Raw genomic sequence first — 19,205 nt, forward strand, 5'->3', positions numbered from 1 at the left:
TACTTGGAATACAACAGTATGCATACTTGCATAGTACCTTGCGGCCTCTCTACTAGGTTGACCCCCTAATCCACACTTTTTCTTTTTCTTTTCTCTACCAGAGTTCTTTTTTTTTTTTTTTTGTGATGGGGGGGCGGTCACCACGAGGATGGGGGAAGGTTAGTCAATAAGGTCCGCATGACACTTTTTTTTTTTTATCCCAAAGTGCGGAGGAGGGGGGGCGGCGATTTCTTGCATCCATCCATGTATGACATGTCCCAAATTTGTACTACCATGCGATTTGGCAATTAATACTGTGTGAAATAGTACATGGTAGAACCTTCTGTCATCCCGTAACTGGGATCTCCAACTTTTTGCCTCTGAATGGTTGTTCCATGTTTTGATAAACAAAAAGCCCCGAGAAAGAGAGAGATAGAGAGACATACATGGAATGAGGCCTCTCCCCGCCCTCCCCTTCCTGGTAGTTCTGCACGGGTGGGCCTTCGGGAGGCCGGGAATTGTTTCGATACGGATCAGGCTGCTTCTTTAAGTTCTTTCTGCGGGAGGATTGGTTATGATGCAATCATGCAGCACCGTGTCCAAGCAAGCATGCAAGCAAGGTCGATGCACGATAAAAACTTAGCTCGCAATCGTTGTTTTAAAACAAGGCATATGATTAAGGGGGCACGCGATCGAATATCTTGAAGCGCATAGTGGTGTAAGTAAATAAATAGCATCGGCGAAAAGAGTTCACAATAGGACATGTTACCGACATTTTAGGGGTTCCTGGACGAGAAAAATTGATCGATCGTCACTGCATGCTCACCCAGAATCATGTGTATGAAGATCTTGTGAGCCGGCGAGGCAGTTTGATATTTGTATCACTACTTTTTTCGACCTCTATGCAGAAAAGGCATAATTAATGTTGTCTTTTATATCGTACATTACGATGTATATTGACATACTGGTTATTTGTTTCTAATATATAAATCTGTTGATACAGAAATAGCATACATATTAAGACAACGGAACGATCGGACTTTATTAACTTTCTTAACCTTGAAAAGAAGTACATAGTCTCCACGTAACATCAATCAATCCTGAAATCAACTTGTTTTATTATAACCATTACGTACCGAGTGCTTTCCAGTTCATTTATCTGGTACATGCTCATTAATATTGCAAGACTCCTATCCCTGATTATACGTAAGTTCGCCTGCAGGGAGCTTCACTAACATGGGGATTGTACACACTATATGGTCAACATATACTCAGGAGTAGGTCGCTAAACAATCGGAAATGCCCCTCAGTTTCCCATCATGGCTCCCGGATGACGACCCGATCAATCCAATTCCTGATTCAGTCCTTTTTGAACCAGTGACCTCCGGAGATACTAGCATACATACCCGGCCTCCCAAGCTGCAGACCTCTCTATGCTAACCCAGGATGCTGGCGAGAGTTGAGTGCCATGATACCTCGAAGTCATAGACTCGGAAACAGAATTACTTCTGTGGCTACCTCTACTGGTGGAATCTGTGATCTAGGCAAGACAAGCAACATGCCAGTCTGCCAAAAAAAAGTCTTTCCAAAGAGGCTGACAGGAGGTCTGGGTAGGTAGACGGCTAGTTGGCTGCGAACAGAAACACAAATACACAAACACACCATACTTTCCCGGAGGGAATTGGCACACTCCTGATATTCCTATGGCAAAACTGCATCCTATTCAAGCTGATTTAGCCGGCCTCTCCTCTTGCCGCACTTCAGCATAGAGCTCTTTGGAGGCCACCTGCCTGTGGTTCGGCCATTCAGCCCTGAATGGCACTGCAGCATGATCTATACGCCGCTCGATTGCTATTCTCTCCGGACATACCCAGATGAATTAGTAGTATAGATGCACAAACAACTCTGACCAACCATATTTGGCGCTGATGTTACTGACAGGCGACCCGATGAGAGTTTGCAAGGCCCACAGTGAGCATCGGTCCCGGCTCGAGCTACATGTGTAACAACAAGGATAAAGAGCCGGATAATCTATATCCAAGTATGTGCTCCCTATGCTTTTGTTCGCATCTCGATTTTTTTTTATTCCTCTTTGCACGTGGACAGCGTCTCTACAGTAGTTTGTCGAGCAAGACAGTCTCCCTGAAGACAATGTAAGGTCACATAAAGAAACGATAAGCCCCATCCAAGCTTCATCTTGTGAGTCCTTTACAAAAAGTCCCATCAAATAAATACTCAAGGCCTAGGGCATGTCATCAACACGACGCCAAGAATACTGAAGCCCCTATTAAGTTACTACGTACAGCTCGGGAACCAGCCTTCATTCCGCGTGGAGACTAAGGGCTTTCTCTGCAAGTTCTTCCCTTGAGCATAAATTACAGATTTAATACTTTTAAAGTGACTTCTTGTTTTCGCGGGAGTCACATGGGCATACATAACTAACCATTAAAGGGGCAATAAAACAGATAGGGGCCCGAGACAAGTGGAAGCCAAGTCTGCTCGCTCAAAACACAAATCACAAAAAGATATAACATCACCAAAGGTGAATAGGTCGTTGCTAGCCTTCATGGTCCCAGAGAGGGTCGAACTCTCGACCTTCGCATATGCTCAATTACTTGATATACCATCGCAAGAATGATATATTAGTACGACGCTCTAACCAACTGAGCTATGGGACCCGACAGGATGTGTCATGGACAAGCCATTCGAGATGCGGGTCCGAACTTGACTTTGGTATATTAAACTTGCCAAAGAGGAGCTCCGAGAGCGGGGTTTTACGGGACCCGTGTGGGCGTCTCCTATGAGGGCAATCTCCCGATCGACCGGATAAAGCTGTCCAAGGCGCTCCTGGATGGACCTGGCCAAGTTGTAGCAACACGACGACAAATTCTGCAAATCGGGTACCGTCGAGTTCGTACATTCAGGTCTGGTGCTGGCTGGGGCATCCGTAGTGGAGACAGACATCGCGCCCACTCGCACACAAATCACACAAACAATACCGCCAAAAATAAAAATAATAATCTCTCATGCAAAATAAACATACCACAGAGAAATTCCAGTGCCCTGGATCAAAAACAACCCGTGAACATGTCACGAATGGTCCCAGAGAGGGTCGAACTCTCGACCTTCGCATGCTAGTTACTTGATATGCCCTGTGTGATACCTCTTGTGGAGGACCAACTGGAGAACATATTAGTACGACGCTCTAACCAACTGAGCTATGGGACCCGGTTAGAAATGTTGTGGTGACGCAGCCGTAGTGACATGTTATGAAGAGAGGGTCCGTATTGCCCTGAGTCGAGTGATTTCAGCAAGACATATATGGGTTGTGCACTTTGCTTGGATCCTCCTTTGATGGAGACTGCAATGCCTGGGCCTCATCAGAGGTTCTAATGAACCAAACAAAGGTGCAAGGGGTACCCGGCAACGATATGTGCTGGTCTGTGTAGATACCACAACAAAGAACTGGCTCACGAGACTTGGTGGGATATGAGAATGAAGATGGGAATGCCAAGATCTCACAACACTTTGCAGATTAACCGTTAGCCCTTGGGGGGATCAGGGTTGTGACAAAGATCGGAAATTTGGGGTTCTAGGGGCCGTCTTAGATATGAAGAAGTAGGAGGCAAATAATCATTGGAACTAATAAATAGATGTGTAATATAATCAAGTAAAAAGAAATCACAGGTTGCCGTTGCCAGTTCCAAGAAGTGAAACGATAAGTGCCATCCAATTCTTTTGACAGAAAGCAGAAAAAATCACAATCTTTGCCTCCCAGGATTTAAAGCGAACAAGATTCATAGTCGTCATATGTCCGAAAAAAATGGAAAGAAAAGCGTGACAAGACAAACGTCGATTGGTAAAATGATTGCCAGATAAAAGCAAATGTTGCCATCCAAAAGAAGGGGGTATCTAGCTTGAAATCGAAATGGTGCAAAATTTGAACAAAAAACATCTTTCAGTGTAAATTGATTGTGAAGAAACTGTGCCATCAAAATAGGTTGTCGATCCTCGATGACTGAGGCTTTCGTAGCTGTGCCATGCAACACGCTGCATGTGCAAGACATGGATGGGTTGATCGAATCGGTTGCGTCGAGTAACACCATAGTGAATGGCTCCGGGTACTCTAAGGAGCGTAACAATCGTTGACGGCAGATTTGGAAAGGCAGTGACGTGCAAACACCGCCACTGTACGCCCCTGATGACGCAATCGTACCCGGCTCGAGCTGTCGATCCACTAGAATTAACCAGGTCGGCATGCTCAAGAATTACTGCAGAGGGAAAAGTAACATGGTGCCCCTCAAACAGCAATGGTCGTGTTCTTGCGCATCTCGGCCTCTTCAACAGTGAATCCAAACACCAGCTTGTACAGCTCCCTCAAAAATCCATAGTGCGAGCTCCGGTGCATCATCCAACCCACCGACTTTGCAAGGTCAACCGCGCCAACTCTCTTTCCTCGTGTCGGTAGAAGGTTACCGGCGGCGCCGCTGCCAACAAGCGCGGCGTCGCTCAGGACCAGGTTCTTGTAGTTTTGAAGTAGTGTTGCATGCTGTGGAAGGTTTCCAAAAGAGCCAGACGGCAGTGATTTGACGAACGCCTGAAGAGCAGTCGCACCGCCGGTCCCATCTGCCATCGCGGACGCGCTGTCCCGGCTGAAGCCAATGTTCATCGCCGCTTTGACTATCAAAGCCTTGATACGAGTGATGTTGATATCCTCCACAGTACCTCCGGAACTCCCTCCGCTGATATTGCTCCCTGCTCCGCTCGCCCCGGTGCCCGTGACCTTTGATTTCGTCTTCTTTCCGGCAGTTGCAGTGCTGCTGGTCTTCTGGCTACTCTGCGAGAAGCTTGACAAATTGCTGGCGCTGCTTGACCACCTCGGAACAGTCACACGGCTGCTCTCGCTGCTTGTTCCTAGCACAAGTATGTTGGGCATCTGAGGACTGGAGCTCTCGGGAGAGATAGGGGTATCCTCAAACTCAGTTACGGGCGTCTCAGGTACCGGCGGTGCATCTCGCTTCCTGGGTCGCTCGCTGTTGACACTCCTCAAGCTTTCTCGCTTGGAGTGCATCGAAGCCCGACTTCCTGCTGTGCTACGAGTCTCAGCAGCCATTGCATGCGGCGCATGCCATGAGAATGTAACTTGACTGGGGCGTGGCGTTCCACGTTCAGGTCTAATCTGTGTCCAGCCCTCCCTGAAAATGTCGCATAGTTCCCAACACGCTTGAACCGCGGAACCGAGAAGATCCTCATCAGGGGCCTTGCCGTCCCGCCGGTTCTGTCGAATGCTGAAAAGCATCTCGGCAAGCGACCAACAGGCCCGCAATAGAGAGTCGGTTTGTTCGGCAAGTTCACTGCGCTGCTTCATCAGACGATGGCACAAGGTAATGTAAAAATCTAGGGTACGCTCGCGAAATGCTTCGGGCAGATTTCGCGTGTCCTGTGCGCTGTATAGACTGTGAGACAGGTTTAGTCAATACATGTCCAAGAAGATGTTGTCGATCAGTCCACTGAAGCTTACTGGTTGTTGAGCTCGAAACTGACACGCAGGACCGAATCCGCTGTGTCGTCCTTGCGAGTCCTGACATCGAATAGTGCTTGACAGAAATCACGACACAGATCAAGATTGGTTCGCAGAGTGTATGACTCCTCCGTTTCGTCCCGACTGTGATATAATCTCTGACACAGCTTCCAGCAGCACTTCCATGCCTTCTCGTGAGCATCAGGCGTGCCTGAGCTGCTGAAGACGCGCTCCCTGTGGATCGAACTCAGACCCGCTAGTGTGTTGCATAGAGTCCAGCACTCCTCGAGTGCAGTGTTGAGCGCCTGGATTTCATTCTCCTCTTCCATTACCGGGCTGTGATAATCAGGGTCGTTTTCATACTGCTCTGCATCCGATTCGCCCTGGCTATTTTCTGGTATCACTATAGTGCAGTCAGCATCTGTATTAAAAAGCAGGTAGACTACTCATCGGACTGGCTTCTCACGTTCTAGACTGCTCGCGCTGCTTGAGCGCAGTCTGTTCTGATCACTGATGACGTCTTGCAAGTTTTGTGCCTGTGGTGTCGCGGTTTCCATTGAAAACTTTGCAGGTTTGACGTTTGTTGAAATGGGTGGCGGTGATATTACGGGTGACTTGACGGAAAGATACGATATTAGTACATGGGATATATTTATTACCAAATGACAAACTGATCACAAGCATACCTTGGTTGAGCGTTCACTCGGGGGTGGGCTAACGATATCTGCTGGTGTCTCCGGCTGGTTTGGACAAGCATGTTAGTTAGATTGCTCGCAACATACCGAGAACATCGTTTGTACCATCCTTTAAACATCCAACATGGGTTATACATACCCAGGCTTGGAAATTCTGAGGAGCATGGATGACAGACACAGCCTCCTCACTGCCGCTTTTTCGTAGATGTTCTGGTATGTTCGTCTTCAGCATTTGGAGCTTTTGTGAGTTATGCAGAGAGTTAGCGTCTTTGGCAGATGGAATAAAATTTCTCGGAGTGGTTGCAATATAGGAAGTACCTGTGGTTGAGGGCTCGGATGTATGCGCTGCACAGTGAACCCAGTATCTACGGACTCGTCGTCATCTTCGATCTCGGTTGTCTCAGTGCCGGTGGATGTCACTGGTGAGGGGCCAACGATGTCACTGATGGGGCTCATAAGGTGGTTGTTGGCAGAGCTGGCCCTTGTGAAAGAGTGAGGACGAAGGCTCTGAGGTGAACTTGTGGACCCGGCAGGTGAGGACCTAATGTAATGTTATGATCGATGTCAGAAAGTCGCAAACCAACGTAAGGGATGTTTCTGTGTCACTAAGGGCTGCGGCCACGAAGTCTAGGGAGGTTGGTCCCCTTTGGGAATTGCAGCTCATGAGCGCCAGAAGTCTTGTGTCATGGTACATACATTGACAATAACTTGTTCGACACCGCCGGCGAGTCTGGCGATGACACGGACATGTCTGCGTACGCCGAGGAGTGCGATGAAATAAGGCTACCGGTTGAGGATCTTAAAGGCGCTTCTAGGGCCATGACGCAGTCCACGCAAGGCCGCCGCACGCTTGTTCAGACGCCAATGGCAGTGGTACCAAGGGTTCACCTGTAGGAGGAGGAATCCCGCGATTCTGCCTTGTTGGTCAAGGGAGTTGGCTCTGCTGCAACCTAGATCAGAGATGAAGCGAGTTATACCAGGATTGGAGCCGCGGATACGCTAGTGCTTGAGGCGGCCGCAGGAACCGGCCTCTTCGTCTGTTGTCTGCAGCAACTAGCGTATACCGACGGGAGCAGTAACGTTGACCCGGTTTTGTCGTGGGAGATGCGAAGCCCAGTTGAATCCTGATCAAAGAAAAATACTGAGGAGGATGCGGCTTGGAGCTATCCTAGTCCTGCGCTTAACCGCAGTTGCGAGCGCGTCGGGTTTGTAGGAGTAACAGATGCAGGAAGACGCAGATAGGTCGAGCAGCCGCTTTGCTCTGCTTAAAGATCCTAGAGCTGGTACAACCTTAGCTGGCCCGAGGCTTGATACCAATTGATATAGTTGCGGCAGTGTGGTCGAGTTTGAAAGATGATACAGCTCGACGCGCACAATGTTCGGGAAGACGCTCGGCGTCTGTCGTACAAAAATCAAAGAATCCGCCTGGCGCCGATAGGTAAAGAAATATAAGCCGGTTACAACAGAAGAAGTAGGAGAAACAAGTAAAAAAAATATTATCAAAAAAGGACGAGACGCAGTTGTGATATGGGTATGCAGCCTGCTAGTTTGGCGGTATTGGCAGGTCAGCTTAGCTGGGTTGTTGGTGTTTGCGACTGCGAATCGCAGATGCAGAGTGTCGTAGCCAAAGATGACCTGTTCTGCATGGCCTGCTGGAGAAGCGATGAGAGAGGGGCGGCGACCGGGGGACTAAGGTAGTGAGCTGCGGTTGAAATGAGGGACCAAGAACAGATCGTGGTGGGCGGTGGGCCTAGTATAGTGGCTCCTTGGCTTGGCGTTCGGTATCTGTTGGACTTTACGGCAGGCAGGCAGCTGAAGGTGAGGTAGGCACCTAGATACTGCGTACAATTCGAGGTATGATAATATTCGTCTTCCTGACAACTCGAAAAGGAAGAGGGAGAGATGCAATTCTCGTCATCAGGCCAGCCTCACTTAAAGCTGATAGGCGAAGTTCCGGAGGAGGATGCGCGCCGACGTGTGGACGACGTCCAGGTCGTGTTTCCACGGATGCAGGTGGGGTCAGACAACAGGTCTTCAAAATCCATATTGGTATGGATAATAATGGTAAGGCTTTTGCTATCTTTGTATACTTCCCACATACAGGCTTGCTAATAGAGGTCCATCGCGTTGATGCAGGCGAATTGAAAGTCGGAGGCTCCAGCCCTGTGCTGCGGTAGCCCATACGGATCTTTGCGCAAAAACTGGCTAGATTCGAGCTCTTCTCGTGCCAGGACACCTTCTGTACGCAGCGCGGCCACTCACAGAGCAGCATTGGCCTGGTCTGCAGTCGTAGTGGATGGCGGGGCTCTCTGAATGATGCCCTGCATGAAAAGCGACAGGCGTCGGCGCTTAAAAGCCATCTGGGGGGGTAGGCTGCCGTGTAGGTGCGGAGACGAGTGCGCCCAGATGCTACCCTGCTGTGCCCCCTAGCAAGCTCTCCTACCAATCGGCAGCTCTGTTTCTAGGTAAAATGCCATCCTGATTGGAAGACTGTACAGTAGTAGAATCTTTCTTTTCATGATGACGGATAGACTCATGAGTCGCCGGAAAAGAGGATTGAGACGTGCGATGGGGCTTGCTCGAAAGGTATGAGATTTATGAAATTAAGTTGAGTCGATTCAAGTGTAATAGTAGCCAGAAGACGTTGGTCTCTGTGCATGCACTAGGTACTTAAAGTCAGGTAAACCAAGCAAGGTACATTGGCATCCGACTCCACTTAGTTCGCAATAGGAACCTTGAGTTGGCAGGCGCCCTACGGGGGACAATAAGGATGGGCTGGCCGTTCCTGGGCGCGGCCCGTCCATAGCCCGCACCGTTTGGCGTTCATCACAGCCGCAGCTTTGGTACAAAACTGACCACAAGACATCCCTGCCGGAGAAAAAAAAAAGAGCAGGAGCTCTGAGACAGAGGGCTTGGTTTTGTGCCTTATGAATTTATTGTTTTATGCACACGAACCATACACGGATTGAGTCATTCAAAGTAGATAGCTTATAGGATGAACCTGTTCATTAGAAGGTGCTGTGTATTGCATCTCGATAATGGCAAACGGCTCATTCAAAATATGAAGAAAATGAATAAGGGGTACTGGTGCTCAATTTACGACGTACAGCCGCCAGGTCGCGGGTGGTCTTGCCGAAACTACCAACGCCATCAATATCGTTCGAAACATGCTGCAGAACATTGCTGGTAAAATAGTGTGATCGATTCCTCCTCATGCATCGGAAGGTAACATGCGAAGTAACATCTTAACAAGATGCCAAACGGCCACAACACCCAAAAGAGAAACGTTTTCCAGACGGACGATCTGGTGCATTGAAGGGCCACATGTTTTTCTTCGGCTACACTACTCTTTTGTTCCGCCGAGCCCGAGCTAAGCAGCTCTGCCACTCATTTCTTTCTGTTCTGTCACATCCGGCGGCTCGACGAACCCGACAGCTTGGGTCGCTTCCCCCCCTCCTCGCCTTTTTGTGTATACTGTAGTACTTTGAATGGTGAACCTTACTGAAAGACCCCACAAGGAAGCCATCCCCGGCCCCTCTTTTTCTTGCTCGAACGGTTGTTTTGGTTTCTTTGTAGAGAGATATTGCACACAAACGGATCCCCCAGTCGATATCGCTTTACAACAACATCGAATCAAGAGGTTCCCACATGTCCACGTCAGGTCATGGCGGGCTCAAGCTTGCGTAGCCGTCTTGGGCGCTCCTGAGCTTCCTACTGGCTCATCTATGATCTTGCACCAACCAGCCTAGCAAGGCGCCCTACCGGCAGGTGGAGTATTTTCACCAGACATACTTCTATCATGCTTTTCGACATCTGTGGTGCGTGGATGCGTGATTGCGGCACGACGAACGGTAGAAGAGTGAGCTGAATAAAAAGAAAAGAGAAAAGCAAGAAGAAAAAAAGATATCACGTAAAATAAAGAAGACAAGCTTAATGTGCGTTCATGCAACGAAGTCTCCCAGGGCCCCTGGTTTATCTTGTGTACAACCATACCAGCCTGTGTGTCAGAAACAAGCGTCACAACCGAGCGAGGACCGGTGTGACAATGATTCTACATTCCCACTAAACAGCAAAAAGCCCGATCTGCGCCAACAAACCAGCCAAAGAGCCGCACATCACTACTAGGGGAGGTACACAAGAACCAATGGCCATGGTGCCCGCGTCTAATCCTTCAACGCACAGAACCCGGCGCTTGTTTTCTGCTTATCCTTGGTCTATTGATCTTTAGTTCCGGCTTATATGCACTGCATCAATGCATGCTGGGCCCATACCTACCCAAAGGTTGCAAGATCCATTGCATTAATTAGGACAGTATCAGCAAAACAAACACAGCAGGGCAATTTGCTTTCGTGGTGGTTGGGAGGTGATCTGCCTTCGATTACCCCATTGGAGCCACGACTATTGCAATGTTCAGTTATTGAATCCCTCGACGTCTACCCACTCGGTTGATCCGTCAGGCATGAACAACTTCACCGCTGCCTGACCCGACAGTATGGTAGCGCGCGTTTTTGCTCGGAATATTTGCATAATCAACCAGACTTCCTGCCTTACCTTAGCTCACTTGTCAAAGTTTTTAGTGGAACAGACCATACCTTCCACAGATTAGTCTAGTGGATGGACTTGTTTGACGTGGCACCCAGGTATAGGCCCGGGTTATATTTGTTATGGCAGCAAGCGGTGAGTTGATTAAACCCTTCAAATCCCAGACTTTCTGCTTTGAATTGCCCAATGATACCGCATCAGCAATCTTGATATTCCATCAACCCCAATATTTGTACCACCCTTGTTTACTATCCGTAGAAATTTCTCGGCCTTCATTCCCTAAAGCGTATTGATTTGCAAGATACCCTGAATTTATGAGGAGGCAGCTAAGAGCAGCCAAGTTACTCCCAAGCTCCGTACACTCCATCCTTGCTGCTCACATGATTGCTTGTGGATTCGCTTTCAGGTAGACATACCTGCTCCATGCAAGCAAGAAGCTGTTAGCAGTTGAACATGGAAACGATCCTTCTAGCCAAGTTCGCTTGCGCTTGTGTAAGCGCCGTACTGCAACACACCACTTCAAACACAGGGATGAATGTCCACCACACCAGAGGCCTCAAGACAAAAACAAACAAGTGCGCCTAGTCTGGAAAGCCGCTTCTCCCTTGTCATGTAGAGTAATTGTACTTGCGTAACTACTCCCTGTAGACGACAGCATAAGGGGAATGGGGACCTTCCTTCAGAACTAGAACACGACCCGCGCCTAAATCCTTTGCGCGGGCACCCAAGATGTTGGGTTCCCCTTGTGCCTAGGATCATAAGCGCCCAAAAATGCTCGTGTCATCATGCTCAAGTGTGGTGTGTGAAAACATGTAGAATAAATCCCCCAGAACGCCATGCCAATATTGTAGAGTATGCGGCCATTAGAATCCGCCCGGTCTGTCGAGAAGGACCTGCGGGAACTGGCCTAGTAAATCCAGCCGATCACCAACAAGACCACAGATTTTGTAAGAATTTTTTAATGTTGCAGAACAGCCACTCATGACGAGTGCGACAGGTTCATCTTCTTGTCGTGTCGACCTTCGGTCGAATATCTGCAGATGCCGAGTATCCCGGGTCAGCATATTTAGATCTCATGCAAGTCCCAAAAGGACCAAGATGACATACTTGAGCAGCTTTTCAATCAGATCGACGTGTGTCATGATCATACGGCGGCAGCAATACCTCTTGCAGCCAAGGGCATCCATAGCATCTCTAGAGTGTCAAGTAGAAGTTTAGTCAGCCCCTGAATGTCGTCTATAGATGGCATCGCAAGTCCCCTCCCAGCACCGCACATACCCGTCAGACATTCCACTGTCGATGAGGTTGAGAAAACGCTCCCAGAGGTCGCCAGTGACCTAATGCGGGAGACAAGATGTCGAGGTTAGCGGTGGCTCTTCGCAAGGGGGAGCGATCAACCAAGGGTTCTCTACCTTGCCACAGGAGAAGCATCGGATGGGAATAATCATTTTGACTGTTGTGACGGAGTGTTAGGTCTTAGAGTAGCTCGAGGCAGGTGCGTAATTGAGAGACGGTTTTGGCGATGTTTTAACGATTTCCTTTGTCGCAACAGGCTTGTAAATGGCGGGACACGTCGGGAGGCCTGTCGCGTCAGAATGCGGAATCGGCAAAAAAAGGCGTCGCTACAAATTTTAGTATGGGTCTCGCGGGGATTGATTGGTCAGAATTGAACCCCACACCTCGATGCGCCTTATCGCAGAGCTTATCGGCGGGCTGCAGCTCAAAATTTCTTTGAATTGGAGGGTCCGAGGTGAGAATTGGAAAGCTGGGTGAAGCATAGCAAGTTAGGCTGCCCGCGGTGAAGAATATTTGCACGAGCTCCCTTTTCACTTTTAACCACGCATCAGTCGTTTTGCAGGCGATCACCGTAAAAAGGCCCACTCTGCCACAGATCCAGTTATGGACTCGTCTGCAGTAGAAGACGTGCCTTCGCCGGCCATGGCCAAGGGCAAGCGGAAGCGAGACAAGGCGGAGCAGGGCGAGAAGAAGACTTCAAAGCGACATCGATCAAAGTCCAAGCTCCGAACAAGCGATGCTGAAGCTTCAGCTCTACCCAAAGCCGAGGATGATGAAACCAGCATGGCCTTGGTGAAGACAGAAGTTGAGGAAGAAAGTGACACCGAGGAGCAGGCTCTCGTACCTGCGGCAGCTCTGGCGGCAACATGGAAGATTTCGGAACCCATGGGCGGTCGTCTGGCTGATGTAGAGCCCATTCTCAGCCAGGATGAGAAGTCAGTCACTCCAAGTGCAGACTATTTGAGGCAAAAAGCTAACAATGAAATATTTCAGATATATCGTTCTCGCGTACGAAACCTCGATCCAGGTCTACTCCACAGAAGATTCACTCCTCGTCAGGAGGATACCAATCGGAAAACCGCTACGAAATCGCAGCAAATCTCACTCCAAGTCCAGCGGCGCCCCGCGAGTCTCGGCCGCTGTTCCTTCGTTGATCGAGTCCCAGGTGGTGTGGGTAGCCGACGACTGGCAAGTTATCTGGAAAGTCAACTGGGAGACGGGAGACGCAGCAATTCACACCAAATCTGGCTCCAAGGTGTCGGCGATGCAGGCTATCAACCCAACTGGTTCCAAAGACCAGGAGCTTCTCCTCACGTCCGAGAACTCTGCCAAGGGAACCTCACAGCTCGTGGCGTATGCCACTGCCTCGGGACGAGCTGATCGTTACGAGCTGAACAGCTGCCCTGGAGATGTTCACATTCTCAGGGCCACAGCTGATGGCTGCACTGTTGTCGGTGCTATGGATGCCAGACTGCTGATTGCGAAACTAAGACTGGAAAAGGATTCGACCAATGCGTTTGTTGTGTCAAGCGAGACCTACGTCCTTGAAGCCCCGGATGATGTGTGTTCTCTTGACGTAAAATTGGGTTCGAAGAAAACAACTTCCACACCAAAAAAGCCGAAGTCGAAACAGAACTCTGGAGCAGCTGAGGCTGGCCTGGTTTTAGATGTTGTTGTTGGAACCGTCAGGGGCTCGATATACGCGTATAACGACGTTCTTTCTCACCTCCAAAAGTCTGGCTCTATTGAGCGGATCCAGCCCAGGCAATATCATTGGCACCCCCGCGCTGTGCACAGCGTCAAGTGGTCTCTCGATGGTAAGTTCCCTTTTTTACTATTGGACTGCTTCATGGTACTAATAGACTATTTTCAGGCGAGTACTTTATTTCTGGAGGCACTGAGAATACCTTGGTTCTGTGGCAGGTTGATACAGGAAGGAGAGAGTATCTCCCCCATTTGTCAGCCTGCGTCAACAACATTGTTGTTTCACCTCTGGGATCTTCATACGCCATTACCCTTGACGACAATTCGGCCATGATTCTCTCCACGTCTGAAATGACGCCCACAACGTATATATCAGGTCTCCAGTCTCTAGTCTTGAGTGGCAAGAAGAAGAGAGACAAGGCTGTTCGGCGGGTCTGGAAGCCAGTTGAGCAGATCACCAGACCGCTCACTGCCGCCATCAATCCCAAGGAGCCCACACGGCTTTATTTGAGCGTCGGCAACGGCCAGTCGGCGATGAATACTGATTCTACCCCGTCAGCTTCTTCAGTACAAGTATTTGATTTCTCAACTTTCCAGAGCTTATCCAAGCAACCTCTAGCTCGCACTAATCCCACCGAAAACAACATCACCCCGAAAGGCTACCCTGTCACCGAGCCTTGGGTTTCGCACATGTCCTTCTCACATCAAGGAGACTGGCTGGCATCCGTCGATGAATGGCAGCCACCGGTCCGCGATCTGGAACCGATTGCCGAGGACAAACATGCAGCCGAGTCACTTAGCCAGGAGAGGAAGGAGATCCACCTCAAGTTCTGGAAGGTCGGCGCGGAAGACAGTGGTCAGATGGAGCTAATATCACGTATTGATGAGGCGCATTTCTCGACAAGACCTGAGTCGATTCTGAGCTTGGCAGCTAGCCCGAGGACATCTTTATTCAGCACAGTCGGCGCAGATGGCAAAGTTCGGCTGTGGGGGCCGTTTTCACAACAATCTAGCAAAACGCCCGCCAATGCTCTAGTGGCGAAGGGAAAGGGAGCACAAGTCGCAACTGAGACGGTGGAGGGATGGACTTGTGTCCAGGAGATTCCTTTGGCCTCCAACACCAGCATCACGGAGATTGAGGTTGACTCTGCGGATGAGCCCCTGAATTTCAAGCCATCAGGTGCCTCGACTTTCTCCGACGATGGCTCGACATTGTTTGTTGCATATGGTCTTCCTGACGAAGTGGTGCTGTATATCATCGACGCATCTTCTGGTCGGATACGCAACAGAGTAAACCAACTATTTGAAGGCGAGGTTCGCAGCTTGCAAATACTTGGGTCGTGTCTGATCATATTAGCCGGCAGCGTCGTTGTCTATGATGTTGTTGAGGATACAATTCGGTACAACGTTACGTTTGACGACCCCAACCCGAACCTGAAGCTGCAGATGACACAATTAGCAGTGGACAAAAGATCAAAGACATTTGCCCTCGCGGTGCCCGTATTCTACAAGTCAGACAAGCCAAGCTACAAGAAGGGTGTTGTGTCGGAGGTCGCAGTCTTCACGCTTGAAGAAGACCGACCAGTCCTGGTGCAGGCCATACCAAACCTAGTCATCTCGTTACTCGCTGTTCCTGGCTCTGCTGGGTTCGTCGCAGTTGATTCTGCCGCACATGTACTCGCAGTTATCCAGGCAACGGCAATGAATCCGCTCGCGGCACCGCTATCAGATTTGCAGCTGGACAAAGTGCCAGATAATAACGACCAAGACGCAATGGAAGTTGACGATGAGGACGAACCCGATAGCAACAGAATGCTGTTGCAACTCAGCGGAACCAGCGACGCAATGGACGAAGATAATGATGCGGACGATATGGAAGACATGGAGACGCACAACGCAATATTAGTGCCTGAGAAGCTGACACAGATCTTTGACGGTGCCCCTGCATTTGCGCTGCCGCCGATTGAGGATCTTTTCTACCAAGTCTCGGAGCTGATTTCATCCAAACCGGTTTCTAGTTCCGCTTGAGACCGTCTATCGAGATTTTTATTTGTGTTCGTCTTGGATGGTTGACCAGAGGCGTCGCTTACCTAACTAAGGTACCTCAAGTAGGTTCGTAGTTAGGGAGGTTAGCTTTGCTTCCGATGTCGGGAGTATAGTTGTGTGGGCAGGTCTGTGCTTGTGCTGCGGTTGAATTGCGCGACTGCGGGGAAGGGATTTCTAACCCCATTACGCCATGTTGTAAAGCCGAAGACAAAGGGGTATAAAAGCGATTTTTCGTACATGCATCCTCATTGAGACTCTGGAGCGAGTTCTGGAGTTAATACTTGAATTTCTAGTTCACATTCATCTCATCCGTTTTCTCTTTCTTTTTCTTTTGTTCCCTTGTCAAATGTCTGTCTCTGTGTTCATTGACGATTTAAATGTCATAAAGTAACTTGGCATTATCTAGTGGCTATTCAGCCGCCTATACCTGAAAGATACAATTAAAGTGGCGATCCCGACCTTCATACCAATCCCTTTTCGCGCGCGTCTGGAACATCAAAGTCCCGGGTTTCAGGGTGATTTAATTCAAGGTCTTCTTTTTTTTTTTTTTTTATACTTTTAAAGCATAAGACTCATACCATACGATCAAGGAGCCGATTTCACAATACTCCAAGATGTCGTTTACTTCCATCCCTGTGCTTGACCTCTCCCTGGCCTCGTCGCCAACGACGAAACCAGCATTCCTCGCCGACCTGCGCTCCGCCCTTATGGAGGTTGGCTTCTTGTACCTCAAAAATGTTGGAATCCCGGATTCACTCTTTGCGTCAGCCATCTCCCACGGCCGGGCCTTTTTTGACCTGCCGCTGGACGAGAAACTCAAAATCGAAATGAAGAACGCGCCGTCGTTTCTGGGCTACAGCCGGCTCTCGGCTGAGGTGACGGCCGGAGCGGTCGACCACCGCGAGCAGATCGACCTGTCAACCGAGCACGTCGTGCCGACGGCGCCCGGCACACCGAGATACTACAACCTCCTCGGCCCTAACCAGTGGCCAGACGAGGCGGCGCTGCCGGGGTTCCGCGACACCTTCACGGCGTACATGAAGGCCATGGGCGCCGTCTCGATGCGCTTCACGGCGCTGGTGGCCGAGGCCATCGGGCTGCCGGCGTCGGCTTTTGAGCGCTACTTTGAGCGCAACGTCCAAGACCAGCAGCACAAGCTCAAGATCGTCAAGTACCCAGACGTTGGGGAGCTGGGCGCCGACGGGGCGGCCAGGCAGGGCGTCGGCCCGCACAAGGACAGCATGTACACGAGCTACCTGCTCCAGGCCAGCGGGCACCGCGGCCTGCAGGTGCAGAACCTCCGCGGCGACTGGGTCGACTGCCCGCCCGTGGACGGCACGCTGGTCGTCGCCATCGGGCAGGGGCTCGAGGCGCTGACGGGCGGCGTGTGCGCGAGCACCACGCACCGCGTCCTATCGCCCGCCGCCGGGGAGGGTGCCCGCTTCTCCATCCCCTTCTTCCAGGGCGTCAGGCTCGACACCGAGTTCGAGGAGCTCGAGAAGGCGGGGCTGGGCCGCGCCGTGCCGGAAGAGGTGCGCGAGCAGCGCCGGAAAGTGCTGCTGGAGGGGAGCGGCGAGAGGCTGGACGACGTCGAGTTCACGTTCCGCACGGGAGGGGTCGCGACGACGCTTGGCGAGGCGACGCTCAGGAACCGTGTAAAGAGCCACCCGGACGTGGGCGAGCGGTGGTATCCCGATATTCTGGCGAGCATCAGGGAAGAGCAGAGGATTGCCGGTAGGCAAGGGGCTGGGACGAGCACGGCGCCTGGGGTGGACAAGCTCAGGGGTGATGCGCAGGCTGTTTGAGAGCACTTTTCGGTTGATTTCTTGGCATGGGGAAAGGAGGGGGAGATATTCCCGATGCGGCAAGTAGAGGGACAGCGTGCAAAAAGGCTACAAACAGAAAGCCTTGAATACAGAGCTTTTTCCAAGTCGTGAATTCGTTTCAATCTTGTTCCTCATATCGGCCCAGTCAAGCAAACAGCCGCAATGTCCTGAGCAGTGATCCTGACAAGAGTGCAAGCGGCACCCCCGAACCATCGTGCGCATATCAAGTCGACTGCGCCCAGTGACCCCAAAGTTGAGCAGTTCTTCAAAAGTTTGCTCTATAGAGAAACTTGATACCAGCCTGAAGCCAGCCGAAAACTCGATTCCATTGAACAAGGAACAGACGGTCGCTGAAAAAGCCAAAAGCCACAAATGCCCCCTAGATAACTCCCTGCTCCCAACACCATTGGCCCATCCCTAGTAGCCAATTCCTGTGTCCAGCAAAGAAGCGCATCTATTTGCCATATGTCGGGAAGCAGTCGGCAATCGTCTTGCTGTGCTTGTTCTCGGCGTGCTGGAGCAATCTACAATGTCGCAAAGAAAAGTGTCAGCGAAGTCCTGACCGAGCCCAGAGGGAAAGTGCAAGAGTAGGGAAGGGTTAGCAACGTACTGGGGCTCTCGCGTGGTCATCAAGAAGGTCGACTTGCAGATCTCGCACTGGATGTTTTTGGCATTCTCGTTCTAGAAGGATTGGTTTCGTTGTGTCAGCGGGAATGGGCGGTGGCCTTGTGCGGCTCTGCGCAAGTAAAAAAAAAAAAAAAAAAAAAAAAAAAAAAAAAAAAAAAAAAAAAAAAGGCGGCGCCACATACAACTTTGAGCTGCGATTTCGGCGCGCTCTTTGCGTCCTTGGCGTTGCGCTCGCGCTTCTGCTGTGCTCGGTTGCCCTGTTTTGCAGTGGTTGTTTTGCCCGTCAGGTTCCAATTCCATGTCAAGTTCGCTTGGGATAATGGCGGCTGGGGCGGGGCAGTAGGGTGTTGGTTGAACGCCAACAGCCTTGAGGGGACTCGCTTACGTTGCCCATTTTTGCTTTCTGTAACTACTCCGTCTCGTCCAGGTAAAACCGTTTATGATTCTGCTCGTTGGAAGTTGCTGGCTGTCTGTGCTTGAGAGGTTGGCTTAAGGATCGATACATAGAAAAAGAGAAAAAAAGAAGTCAAGAGTCGCGACCGCTTACTCTGGCAGCAACGAAGATCGTTCTTTTTTTAGTGGGTCGGCAGCGGGAGGCAGTGGGGGTGGTCTCGATCTGGACCCCTGGCCCATGGGGGCCAGGAGGTTCGGTTGCTTACTAGGCGGTCTTGCTGGTCTTGTCGTCGTACAGCTGGATGCACGTGATTTTTAAGGGACATGCAAGCTGTCGTCAGGTGCTCGTATTTACACAAGCTACCTAGTCTGGGTGTTTTGTCCGAGGCTAAAATATTTGGCTGTTCAAGTAAAGTAATTATATGCTGGTCTATTGTTCAGATGAAATATAAGCCGATCGTTTTCTTGGAAGAGGAAAATCAAAATAAAAAAATAGAATGGACGTTGAGGGAGGAAAACAGGCACTCATATCAAGCAATCTGATCTTGTCTGTACTCGTTATCTTGGCGTCGATCT

The 19,205-nt window shown here is 50.2% G+C and overlaps 6 protein-coding genes across 6 annotated transcripts; 3 read left to right on the forward strand and 3 right to left on the reverse strand.

Annotated features, from left to right (window-relative positions):
- Window positions 1-3,603: 3,603 nt before the first annotated feature.
- On the reverse strand, window positions 3,604-8,256 carry PgNI_04331 (uncharacterized protein). Its single transcript, XM_031124379.1, has 7 exons — window positions 6,892-8,256; window positions 6,514-6,736; window positions 6,335-6,433; window positions 6,187-6,240; window positions 5,967-6,114; window positions 5,501-5,903; window positions 3,604-5,435 (listed from the first exon to the last, which is right to left on the reverse strand). Exons 1-7 carry the CDS (start codon window positions 7,014-7,016, stop codon window positions 4,280-4,282), a joined length of 2,208 nt encoding a protein of 735 aa, XP_030983883.1. The 5' UTR covers window positions 7,017-8,256; the 3' UTR covers window positions 3,604-4,279.
- On the forward strand, window positions 7,909-8,340 carry PgNI_04332 (uncharacterized protein; the record flags this gene model as incomplete). The annotated part of the gene is made up of 3 exons (XM_031124380.1): window positions 7,909-8,013; window positions 8,086-8,259; window positions 8,311-8,340. The coding sequence occupies 3 exons, from the start codon at window positions 7,909-7,911 to the stop codon at window positions 8,338-8,340; spliced, it is 309 nt and encodes a 102-aa protein (XP_030983886.1).
- A 2,464-nt stretch (window positions 8,341-10,804) lies between these two features.
- PgNI_04333 (uncharacterized protein) lies at window positions 10,805-12,312 on the reverse strand. Its single transcript, XM_031124381.1, has 4 exons — window positions 12,150-12,312; window positions 12,016-12,074; window positions 11,845-11,931; window positions 10,805-11,771 (listed from the first exon to the last, which is right to left on the reverse strand). The coding sequence occupies exons 1-4, from the start codon at window positions 12,183-12,185 to the stop codon at window positions 11,717-11,719; spliced, it is 237 nt and encodes a 78-aa protein (XP_030983885.1). The 5' UTR covers window positions 12,186-12,312; the 3' UTR covers window positions 10,805-11,716.
- Window positions 12,313-12,539: 227 nt separating this feature from the next.
- On the reverse strand, window positions 12,540-18,893 carry PgNI_04334 (uncharacterized protein). Its single transcript, XM_031124382.1, has 7 exons — window positions 18,784-18,893; window positions 18,622-18,706; window positions 18,419-18,562; window positions 18,220-18,290; window positions 13,915-18,133; window positions 13,029-13,859; window positions 12,540-12,970 (listed from the first exon to the last, which is right to left on the reverse strand). The coding sequence occupies exons 2-5, from the start codon at window positions 18,628-18,630 to the stop codon at window positions 18,064-18,066; spliced, it is 294 nt and encodes a 97-aa protein (XP_030983880.1). The 5' UTR covers window positions 18,631-18,706; window positions 18,784-18,893; the 3' UTR covers window positions 12,540-12,970; window positions 13,029-13,859; window positions 13,915-18,063.
- On the forward strand, window positions 12,637-15,765 carry PgNI_04335 (uncharacterized protein; the record flags this gene model as incomplete). The annotated part of the gene is made up of 3 exons (XM_031124383.1): window positions 12,637-12,968; window positions 13,027-13,850; window positions 13,907-15,765. The coding sequence occupies 3 exons, from the start codon at window positions 12,637-12,639 to the stop codon at window positions 15,763-15,765; spliced, it is 3,015 nt and encodes a 1,004-aa protein (XP_030983879.1).
- Window positions 16,398-17,588, forward strand: PgNI_04336 (uncharacterized protein; the record flags this gene model as incomplete). Its single annotated transcript, XM_031124384.1, has 1 exon — window positions 16,398-17,588. One exon carries the CDS (start codon window positions 16,398-16,400, stop codon window positions 17,586-17,588), a length of 1,191 nt encoding a protein of 396 aa, XP_030983882.1.
- Window positions 18,894-19,205: the final 312 nt, after the last annotated feature.

This window comes from Pyricularia grisea (genome assembly GCF_004355905.1).
Source record: "Pyricularia grisea strain NI907 chromosome Unknown Pyricularia_grisea_NI907_Scaffold_2, whole genome shotgun sequence".
Classification (NCBI taxonomy): domain Eukaryota; kingdom Fungi; phylum Ascomycota; class Sordariomycetes; order Magnaporthales; family Pyriculariaceae; genus Pyricularia; species Pyricularia grisea.